Source organism: Charadrius vociferus, unplaced genomic scaffold (genome assembly GCF_000708025.1).
Source record: "Charadrius vociferus isolate BGI_N301 unplaced genomic scaffold, ASM70802v2 scaffold111, whole genome shotgun sequence".
Lineage (NCBI taxonomy): Eukaryota > Metazoa > Chordata > Aves > Charadriiformes > Charadriidae > Charadrius > Charadrius vociferus.
The window spans coordinates 5,129,110-5,140,763 of NW_009647046.1; the positions used below are offsets into that span (position 1 = coordinate 5,129,110).

The 11,654-nt window shown below is 46.7% G+C and overlaps 1 protein-coding gene across 2 annotated transcripts in view; it reads left to right on the forward strand.

Moving 5' to 3' along the window:
- The first annotated feature begins 992 nt into the window (after positions 1-992).
- Positions 993-11,654, forward strand: part of MAPKBP1 (mitogen-activated protein kinase binding protein 1) — a 103,207-nt gene continuing 92,545 nt past the window's right edge. For both annotated transcript variants that reach the window (XM_009895692.1, XM_009895691.1), the window contains exon 1: positions 993-1,109. In XM_009895692.1, the coding sequence (XP_009893994.1) occupies positions 993-1,109 (117 nt within the window). The remainder of the gene's footprint in view (positions 1,110-11,654) is intronic.

The following is an 11,654-nucleotide window of genomic DNA, read 5'->3' on the forward strand; positions in this document are numbered from 1 at the left end:
CTGTGCTGGCTTGGACGTTTCTCTCTTCCTCGCTTCATCTCCTCCTCTCCTCTCTCTCTCTCTCCTTCTCTCTTTCTCGCTCTGTCTTCCCCCCGCCCCCATTTTGCACGGAAGCCGGGAGGATGATTTACTGCCGGCTTTGACTGGATCTCTCTTCTCCCCCCTTTCCCTCCCGCCACCGCCGGGGCTTCGGGAAAGGTGAACGTTTTGGCCATGGGTCTGTAATCGCTGGCAGCAGCTACAGCTCCTCCTTGATCCCCTTTATAAATAGGGGGTGCGGGGATGTGCAATATTATATGCCTTTATTATCGGATATCACCCACTATATGTGTGTACATAAAGCAAAGCTAAATTCGGGAGAGTTTAAAGCTCCCTCGTGTTTATTCTCGGTGTGCTTCTGTGACTTGGTGTTTAATAACCAAGTACAGCCTTGTGCTTTCCAGACTGTGAAGCCTAAGGTGGAACAGATGGTGTACGGAGCAAAAGCACAGGGCTGGATGGACCCTGCTAATGGACTCCAATGGTGGGAATATCTGTCTTTGTCATAAGATGATACTGAAGTGTAAAACACCTAAATTTTGGATCTGGGAATTGGTTTCAGTGTGCTAATTGCTATTAAAAGGTTGATCATTTTTGTGGAAGCCTCTGAGAATAAGTAATCCTGCGCCCATCCGTATCATAAACTCTTGCATTTGGCATTTCTTGCAAAGAATGAGGCTAGAATTTATTGCGAATGTCGTATTGACCCATGGGTGCATCTTTCAGTTTAGATTACTGCTGATTTGATCCTCTGGAATCTGCAAAAGGAAAGTCTGCCAGCCTCTGTGAATAGCATTGCAGTGTAACAGGAGTGGAGTTCCTGAGCAGAATCGCTGAGAGATATGTGAACGAGCATAAGCAAAGCTGAGCACTCTGGTATTTCAGCCTCAAACCTGGGCTCGTTCCCCAGGCACAGTTTGTGTGGGGGGTGAATACCCTCTTGGCACCTGGAGATGATGTCGGTCGAAGGGTCTACAATAACAAGTCGGATCAAAAATCTACTTCGCTCCCCTTCCATTAAGCTGAGGAGAAGCAAGCCTGGGAACAAGCGTGAAGATATAGGCAGCAAGGTGAGTGCTGTTTGGTGCGGCCAGCATGCTTTAACTTTGTTGCCTAAGGTCCCATCTGCACTAACAGTACTGCTTTGGGAGACCTGGTGTAACTGTAGAGTGATGCAGAGCAGCCGATATGTAACTGTAGTCTGTCTTTTAGTTGGGGTCTTTACTGTGCTTCAGATCCTTGCTAAAGCCCAGATCGCTCTTCTGAAACATAGTCTTTTTGCTTGTATGGTGTGTAACCAATCTGCATCAGAAAGCTTTTGGGATTTCCCACATTGTAGTGTGTGGAGTTGTTACAGATGACTGACAGGAGAAGCATAACGCTGCCTCTTCCTCCATGTTTCCAACTGTTAACCTATGTTACCGGCAGCTAACGATACACAAAGACCTGTTCTTCTGTGTAAGGAATTGCTTTCAGCCTCTCAAAGGAGTGTTCTGTGAGCATGTGGGGAAGGGTAGGATGATCTGAAAGATGGAGGATGCAAGACGTCTCTCAGAGGTGACTGTTCACATGGGATCTGTGTTCCACAGGCCTGGATGTGCTTTCCTCTGTGTTCCTCCTCAGTGTGCCTCAGACCCCCTTCCCCTGGGGATTTCTTCTCTGGGGTATAATTGCTTCTGCCTCAAAATCCATCATTCTTCTTGGTGTTGTGGAGAATTCCTGACATAGTCACTCACTGGGAATTGACTGGTGTCTTGAGAACAGGAGGATGACTTAACCGCAGTTGTAGGGAGAACAGGAGCTGGGTGGCATTGCCTTGTGCTGACAGCAGGCGCCTCTGAGTCAGGGCACCTCATTCTGTCCCTGCCACTGATTCACTTGTAGCCCTGGGCAAATCACTCAGCCTTTGCGTAGCGCTCTGTCTCCATAAATAGAAAGCTTAATCCCTCCCCCCTTGTGAAGACTCACTAATAAATAAGAAATCCTTGTAATCCATGACTGCAAAGTGCATTTGTCTCAAAACAGTAGTGCTTCAGAAGTTAGCAGCTGGAGTGAACAGTGTATAAAAACTGCAGGGGAAATAAATAACGCTTTATCTAAATGGCCTGTCCCCAGCGTGAAATCCTGTTCTCAACTGTGGTTCAGGTTGGAGGTCCCCTGAGATGGCTGTTCAATATCAAGGAACACAATATTCTTCCCTTGCAAAGCAAGCGAAAAACCTGCTCAGGCTCCTCAAAGCTGTCTAGAGGAGAGTCCTTGGTGTTTGTGTGTGACCTCAGTATGTGCATGTTCACGCATGTGCTGCATTTAATGCAGACTGTGGACCGCCAGTGAAATGTGCTTCGTAGCTGTTGCTGAAGAGCAGTTTGTTGATCTGTACTCTGCAGACCTCTGTCAGAAGAGCCAAAAGCCACCTATACCACCACGTACAGTGGGCATTGGATTCTGGCTCTCTGAAAAGGAGCTGAAGTCTGCCCACTCCTTTTCAGAGTTGGGACCTGCTGCTATAAACCCCGAGTATTCTCTGGTACCTGTTTAGTGGTTTTTTTTGTTTGTTTTTGTGTTTGTTTTTGGTTTTTTTTTAGCTTGGATGTGGCTTTTGGAAGATCTCCGTTGTATCCCTTGTGTTGTCTCCCGGGGTGCAGCCAGTGCTGTCTCCATAAATAGAAAGCTTAATCCCTCCCCCCTTGTGAAGACTCACTAATAAATAAGTGAGTAATAATAAATAATGATAACCCCGGGGTTATCATTGATTCATTCTGCACCATCAAATTAGGGTTTGAGGGCTTGATTTTGTGTATCTTATTTGTAAGTGAGATACAAAGGAACTGCTGGGGAGTTTGCTTCCAGTTTGTCATGATGAGGAGTGCTGGCGTTTGTTTCCCAAAGCATTCTGCTCTGAATTTCTCTCAAATGAGTTATGTCCTGTCTTCAGTGGAACAGCTGGGGTGGGCAAGGCAGAAAGGAGTAGGCTCCTTACCAAAGATTCAACAGAAGAACTTCCCCAGTTTGATATATGTGGAGATGCTCCTCTGCCGTGTGTGTGCTCCTCTGCCTTCCAAGGTGAGAAGCAGCTCTACTTTTCTAAAATAGCAGGAAACAGATCCTCTCGGTCTGCTATTTGGTATGAGTGTAAATTCCTTGGGACTGAAATTGAGCATCATACACATTGCTTCTGGAGGATCTTTGCTGACCTGCAGGAAGGGCTTTTCCAGGCATCTTTGTCTCTTGGACTTTCTGAGAAATAACTGCTCCAAGAGGCGCATGTGACTCCAGTCATGTGGAAGTATGGATGGGCCTGTGAAGCTGGTAGCTTTGGCTGGTCATCTCTGCCGAATGCTGCTTGGTTATATAGGATGGATAAGGACTATTGCCCTAGATTAATGCCTGAAAGGTGATACTGTGCTTTGTACGTGCAGATGTAGGTGAAGAGCAAGCCCTCCACAGCTCTTTGGTTCCTCGGAGTCCCTCAGGCTTTTATTGCAACCAGCTGCTCAGTTTAAGATAGACAAGCACCCTCCGTGGCACTGCCTTGACTTCCATGAGCTGTGATTCTCCCCTCCAGTGGAAAGTGTCCCTGGTGTCCCTGCTCTTTCCTAACCAACCCTTTGGCGGTGGGAGGCCTGCCAGGCTGTCTCAGTGGTTAGGGACAGACCCCTTTGGGCAGTTGGTCATGCTGAAGAGAAGGCCTGTAAAAAGTGGCTTCTTTCAGCGAAGCAGCCGTGTAATGCTGGGCTGGATGTGGGCAGGCTGTGGGAGGCTGGCTCTGCAGAGACCTGTTTGTGCATTGCTCTGCAAGGGGGAGTGTGGGTAAGTAGAGATATTTTGCATGAGGGCTGCATGTGCCGGCCATGCAGCATGTTACCTGGGAGCTGTACAAGAGAGAACTTGTCTTGTGATTTTTATTAGGACTTATTCCTTACCTATAATTAATGCATGGTTTTACTGCGCAGCCCCAGGAGATCTCTGCAGGAGTAAAACTAAGGAACCAATACCTAATCATGGATATTTATAAATAAAATAAAGGGAGCTCTTTAAGTAGAGCTTCTTGACAAATTGGATGTAGTGTTCAGTTTGGTTGCTGCTTCTTGGAAACAACTTTTGTTTTGTGGGAGTCCTGATTTTTGTTGCTGTGTGACTAGCTCTGTGTTTAGACTTTTTTTGTGTGTGTGTGTCTTCTGATGATCGTGGCTTGAATCCACTTTTCCTGTCCTCTCCAGATCTCCAATTTTTGTGTTGAACCAACGTAGACCTCTAACAGTGTACTCGAACAGTGACTTACGCCCAGGCCTGTTGATTGTTGGGATTGTAACATGTCAGCGTGGTGGCTAGAAGCTAAAATTTCCTCAGATAAGTTGGTTGGCCTGAGTTCAATTTCTCGAGGATTACTAGCCCTACCAGAGTCGCAGCCGTGCATCTGCTCACCGTGCTTGTGATTCCAGTAGAGACACAGAGTTAAAAACTGGGCACTGGCTGTCTTTGAAGCAGCATCCGTCACCCTGAATGAGCAGCACTAGCAGGACCGTGGGGAAGATAAGGGTTGAGCCATCTCCCATTGCTAAAGTGCCCTGGTTGCTGTAGTACGCTGCAACTTGGCTACACAAATCTCTGTCTGCTCACAGAAGTAATGTATCTGAGCAGGTACAGTTCCTGCAGGAGATGTTCATGTTAAGCTCTACTCCTGCAATATAAGGATCTTTTAAAGTGATGTAGCTGTGCCTATTTTAGGGGGTTTGTGGGGGGGTATCCTCAGTCAAACCAGATTATGAATGTCAACGTAGAAACAAATCGCTACAAAACCTGCTACAGGTTTTTCCCTAAAACTATGAGCCAGTGAGTCAAGAGAACACATTTGGAATTTGCTGCTTGTTTCTTTGATCTCCACTGTTTTTTGTAAGCCAGAAATATTTCAAGTTGCCAGTTTAAAAGAGCGCTTTGACTAGAACCTGACGTTCCCCAGCAGGAAGTCGTTCAGCACAGGGGCTGTTGTACTGTGATCTCTCCCCAAGTGTCGTGCGAGCATGTGCAGCTGCAGCGCCTGTTCCCACTCCATGATGCTGGGCTGGACTGGGTGGCTCTGCAAAACCTTTTTCAGAGCTTTTGTTCTGAAAATGAGGCCTGACTAAGTTGTTCCTGGTGGGACAAGGTTTCTTGTCCTCCTTTGGTGAGGTGTGGTCTGTTCTTACTGCCAGCCTCTGGGCTCCCATCAGCCTGATGGTAGCTCCCTGGTTAGGGCAGCAGAAACAGGTATGCCTGCCTCTGTCTCCTGCTGGTGACCAGGACGTGCACAGGCACAGATTTCAGAGGGAAGCAGATCCATGGAAGCTTGAGACCTGTCGTGCCTTGTTACGCCCCTCGCATTCCCAACACAATTCTCCAGCTCCTCAGTTCCCTGAGAAGCAGCAGGGCTTGGCTAGGACCACAAGCTGTCCTGGACACAGGAGAGTGGAGTAATGTTTCTGGCCTGGCTGTAGCTTCCTGCCTTCAGTACACGGTCCTTTTTGTTTGAAAATATAGCTTCCAACATGAATCAGTTTAGACCGCTACTGGTCTTAACTGGATCAGCTGAGAATTGCTGAACCTGAACTGGAACAGAACCAAAAAACACACAAGCTTGATTCACTGATATAACTGCTTCAGAAATCATCACCTCTTATTAAATTGTTTAAGGTGCAGCAGAGGCTTGTTGCAGAGTGGGATTCTTTATAAGTCTTCGGGAACAACTTGGTCCTGCAGCAGCAGAGCCTGCTGGGTTCCTTGTGGGCAGCATTTCCCAGGGAGCTGGATGCGGGGCTGAGCAGGCTGGCTGTGCGGGTGAGGTAGGGAGCAGCCTGTCTGATGGTGTCACAAGCTCTTGTTTTGGCAGGATTTGGAAGGGTTTTTTTACATAATGATGGTGCTTTTGAGTTGTTGTTCAGCACGGTATTGCCCTATTCCCCTTCTCTACTCCATCGGAGTCTAAGCAGTGCTCAGCTCACCAGCTCTGGGATCAGCATGGCCAGTAGCACAGCTGAGACGATGCATCTAACCCTGGTCTGGCCTTCTGCTGCTGTACCTGTTCTGCTTCAAAGCTCCTATCCATGAATGTTGTTTGGCCCCAGTTGATAGCAAGGGATCTCTCACAGCTCTGCACCACTCAGTCTAAACACACCCAATTGCTTCAACAGCTTAAGGACTGCTGTCCAGAGATAGAAGGGATTTCACGTCTGTCTCTGGTCAGGCTTATGTCGGTGTCTCTTAAAGCAGAGGACAAAGGCTTGTTAGCTTCTTCATAGCCAGATGTGCATTTCAGTGGCATGTCCATATCTGTGGACAGAGTCAGTGGAACAGCTGAGAGTGTCTTAGCTCAGGGGCTGAGTCCCTCCCTACTGGGCTGCTCTGGTCCCTTTTCCTTCATCTTCAAATACATGGTGCTCAAGATGACCCTGTGTTTGTTAACAATTTCACACGCAGGTTTTTCTCGCTCCATTCTTCACTCTATGCATGTTATGTGTTGTCCTGAAATTACAGGGTGATCTGGATAGCTCTTCTGGCCTGAATTGGAGCCGAACATGAGTGTTAAAGGTGACTTAGCCACAGGGCATATCAAAGCCAAAGTTTTTCTGCTGGTGCACTGCAGCACCAATTGATTCTGGTCCTTGAAGTATGGTGGATATAAAAGCATATAGCAATTCAGCATGTTTAGTTTTGTAGCCTGCAGCTGTATTCATGAACCACTATGACCCTTCTTGCCAATCCTGAGACAAGATTGCTGGAAAGATCCACCCTTCAGTCTACTGCTAAGTAATGTGCTGTCTTTACCATGAAAGACAACAGAAGACCCCTCCATGGCAGGGGAGGAGTGATGATGTGTTGACAGCTGGGGTGCAGTCACATAAATAACACAAACCACGTTATTTGCTGAATGAGTTCAAGTGGTTATGCCTTCCCTTGGGTGGTCACACGCTGCTTTCTTGGATGGTCTTTTAGATCTGCTGAAGTCTTGGCTTGCATATTGTTCTTCACCTGCTTCAGATGAGCTGGGTGTTCTGAGAAGGCACGTGGGACTTAGCTAACCCGGCTGGAGAGACCTGTAAGCAGGTTTTACTCTGTCCCTGCTGTGCTGGAGCAGCTGTACACATATAGACTGACAACCCCCTTTTGCTTGTGGGCTGTTGTTCTGCAGTGGGCTGTGAAGCATGTAGTGTTTTGCCAAAGACCTGGCTGGGATAGTAAGATGGCAGAGGTCAGGGCTGGTCAGAGGTGTTGCAGGTGGTACATGTACTGCTTGCTGGTCAGAGCTGTTGTTCTGTGTGGTGCAGAGAAGGCTGGTGGAGAAAGGCATCCACAGACACAGTGGAAAGAGATCTCCTCCAAAGTGTATGTCCTGGTTTGAGGTAAAACAGAACCAGCTTTCTGGTCAGTAATTTTACTTTGCAGCTAAACCTCTTCGAACTGAACTCTGAAACTCTCAGAAATTAACAGCATATTGTGGAGACACTGTTCGTTCTCAGAATGATAAGACTCAATTAGCTGTAATTTATGCCAGGGAATGGTATGCAGAGAGGCTCTTGCTTATACTTACTGCTATAACAACCAGGGTCAGCTAACTTTGTTATTTGCCCCGTTGGAGGGTTGGAAGTGGAAAAGCATAGAGGGGTCCCACCTGTGGGGAGGAGTGGACAGGACAGGTGACCCAAAACTGACCAACAGGGTATTCCATCCCATCTGCCTCGTGCTCCAGTATGAAAGCTGAGGGACCACATCTGAGGAGGACTCTGTCTGTTCATCTGTCTTTGATCCCGATCTGCGCATTCCTGAATCCAGATTTGGAATCCAGTTCCCATCCGTTGCTGAGTCCAGTCTAGGACTTTCCCAGTGCCTGCTGGTGACATGATTGTCATCCTGGGAGCTTGATACTGGTTTATGTATATATTTCATTTTTAAAAAAATAAATTATGATTAATATTTTATTAAAGTAGTTTAGCTCCTTCTAAACTCATAAGTCTCTTTCTTTCTCTTCTCCCTCTTCTTGGAGAGAGAGATTGGGGAGAGCATCTGTCGTTCACCTCAGTGGCCAGTCCGGCCCAAACCATGACAGTGTACCATCTGTTTCACTAGCTGTGTGCTTGGCACTACCTGTGGCCTATCACCGCATTTGTTTTAGGAAGGCAAAACACTTGAAGTGATGCTTGGGAGTCAGGCCAGGTTGGACCACTATCTGCTCAGTGACTTGTATATTTTTTCACTGTCCTCTGTTTCTAGAGGAAAGCAACTGCAGGTCATCACCTCTGTTTCCAGCTGAGAAAGTAGTGGTCAGCATTTTGTTGGTCTGGCAAATCTGACAAGATAGTTTGCTTCCTGTTCATCAGGTCTTAGGAAGAAGTTGCTTGATTAGCAAATTCAATTAGATTTTTTCTGTGAGAGTGAAAGCAAACACCATGTACTAGCTAGTCTTTGGCTTTTTTAAAAGGTCTCTTGTCTTGATGTTTGGGGCAGGGAGTGGCACTTACGTGGGGCACAAACAGCAGAATGAAGCCCTGATATTAGTGCTGAGTGATCCCAGCTAAGGTCTGAATAATTAACTAGCACCAAGCCTAGTTTCGGTCACTTCAGGCTTCTGTTTGTGTCTGATGTACCTGCCTCTGCAGAGCTGGAAGTTTCCGAGGGCTTCTGTATGCGCATAGCAGGGTTGTGGTGTGCTCTCTGCTCTGGTTTCCAGCTCCAGATGTGGGCTGGTCCCTGTGCCTGAAATCCTGCGGGCTTTGCTGAGGCTGTACATGCCAAAGGGTGGCTACTGCAATTCAGAAAAACCTCCCACTATTTCCTTTCACCACAGTGCTGCTTAGTCTTTCGCTGAGTATGCCTGCATGTTGCGCAAGGAAAATTTAGCTGAGGCCTGTGGCTGTTGTAACCAGCGGTGGATCTGTGCTATGTGACCTGTCTTCAAAAATAATAATATAAAGGTGAGTTGCTGCTAATATTTATATGACTATACACTGCAGGAGCATTCTATCTCTACCTTGCTTTGGTAAGTGAGCACTGGACAGACCTGATAAAGTAGACCCAGCCCAGAGGAGCTTCAGGCTTTCAAAAAAAAAAAAAAAAAAAGGGGGGGGGTAGGGGGAATGAGACATGCTTTTTCTGTACAGACATGGCTCCAAACTCCCACAGGAAGTCTGAGGCAAACCTAGAAATTGAATCCTGATCCTCTGAGGGCAAATCTTAGCCTTAGCCACAAAGCCCAGTCTCTTGCAGATTACCAGGGATGTTTCTCACCTCTCCCATGCGAGGACTGTGTGTTCATTTAGAGTTATTTGCTTAAAAGTACCCAAACCATGCTGTTGTAAGTGCTGACTTGGTTCCATTGTCACTGATGATTTCAGTAGCTCTGGTGATGATGACTTTCCAACAGGCTCAAGCAGATTAAGCACCATATGAATTAGAGCTCTGGAAACCCCAGTAAGCCTTGTAATTTTGCTAGTGTCCCAGGAGACCAGTACTGTTGTTAGTTACTGTGGGGAAACTCTGTTTGAAAATAGTACTATAGAAAAATCTATGAACTGCTGTTGTATTCGATGTTTCCAAGCCAATAGCAATAAAAGCCAGTCTCGCTTGTTCTCCCAAATACAGTATTAAAATTCACAATTGGTTAGGAAGGCTAATGTGATTTAACAACTAATATGAGACTTCTTACCTGATGGAATTTGAAAAATAACATTCCTTCCTTACAGTGATGGTTCTTTAATTTCTGCATCTCCCAAACACTTTGCATAGTTAGGCTGAAACTTCCCTCATCATGGATCCAGAGAAACTCCTTTCTCTGCAATAAAGTAGATTGTTGGGGGTTGCATAGCAGTAGAGAGTCACAACATTAACAAATGCCTTGAGAGCAGGCAGATGGAGGAGTTTCTGAAAGAAGGAGAAAGCAACTTTATGGCAGTGTCAATAGATTCAAGGATACAGACTTGTAAAGCTCTCTGCTCCTGTTTTTCTTCCAAGTAGGCACTGCGAAAACAGCGCTGCCTGTTCAGAAACCCTTCCCTATTGACAGGCAGGCCCAGCACAGGGCAGTTGTTTGAAGTGGCAGTACAGAAGTGTTAGCTATGTCTCCTGTGCTCAACAGTGGTAGCCTTTGAGCTCTCCCAAGGGCTTTGAAATGAGTTGCTCACCTTTGAGTGGCGCATAAGGGGCCGCTTGCCTTTGAAGTCTTGTTTGTACTAGGGATGCTTTCATTTGCCATTAAAAAAAAAAAAAAAAAAGCACCGCTGCTCAGCCCAGGACTTTGCTCCAAAGGAGCTTGAGTTCTTTACATGGTTCCTAACACAATCTAGATGCTGGAGTTGCCGAAACACTGAATAGGACTGAAGTTGAAAGGAGTGTGTGCAAGACTTGCCTACTTGTTTGGTGACTGGTCTTGGTGCTCAGACCTTGCTGTGCTCTGCGCTTCAGCCCTGGCCATGCTGTGGGGCCGTGACCTGGACCATAAGGGGATGGGGATGGTGTCAGAGGTGTCCAGACTGGGCATGACTGTAAGGATGGGCCAAACACTTGCCTGTGCTACAAACAATTTGCAAGCTGAGCTTCCATGACAAACTGTCTTAATGGTGACACAGCATCAGAAGACGACACAGCATTATCCTGTCCCTCAAAGAAACAGGCTATACCAGTAAAAGGACTTCTTTTTGCCAGTTATATTGCATCAGTATTAGTGTTTTTTCTGCAAGAGCTTTGTCTGGGCTGAGTGACGTTTTTCATGCTCCTAACTAGCGCTTCTGTACTGCTGAAATGTGTAAAGGTAGAGTGAACTTTGAAACGGAGCTGTGTATTTTTTTAAAAGTGCAGTTAATGGTTTTGGGCTCTGTGCTTGCTCTTCAGACTGTCTCTGAGCCTCTTTTTTTCCTCAGTGTAAAACAGACGGGAGGATACTTATCCACTTACTGCAAAGTGTCCCAGCATCCAGGGCTTTAAAACAGCTGTGTAACTCCTTGCATTTGGCTTATCTCCCAGTTTTGAACTAGATATAGTGGTCCCAAGCGCAGTTGTTTCAAAACTGCTTTGGGGTGTCATCCTTCTCAAGCAGCTGGGTCCAAAAGCGTTGCTGACTGTAAACTGGAACTGACAAATTTGGGATCTGCTTTTGTTTCTTTAAGCCCATCTGGTCCCAGCTCACCTGGTTTTCTTGGATGGAATCATGACCAGACAGGCTGCAAAAAAGGTTCTGTGTATCTTGCCTGACAGCGAGGGCTGGCTGGAGGGTCCCAAACCCAGCTATGGGAGTGGTGGCGGAGGAGAATGGGGACAAGACGACATAAAGCACTCCTAATGAAATGCATTAACAAATATTTCTGATGAATGTGCGGTGAGCCTCCATGGACGTAGCTGTTTCAAAAATCCTGAGCTGCTTTTGTGGCTGGAATCGGGATTCCACCTTCTCCTACACCGGGAGGATAATCTTCCTCCCTGATAATCCACGGTTTGCGCTGCATGTCTCTGCAGGCTTCCTGCACTAAGCTGTTGAGATGTATTTTACACGCAATCAGCAGTGCGAATAACTGGCGTTGGGGGAGGATGAGGGTAGGGTACTCTGGCCTAGAGGTAGCTTTCTTCACCTTCCTCACTGCTGTCTGGTTTGG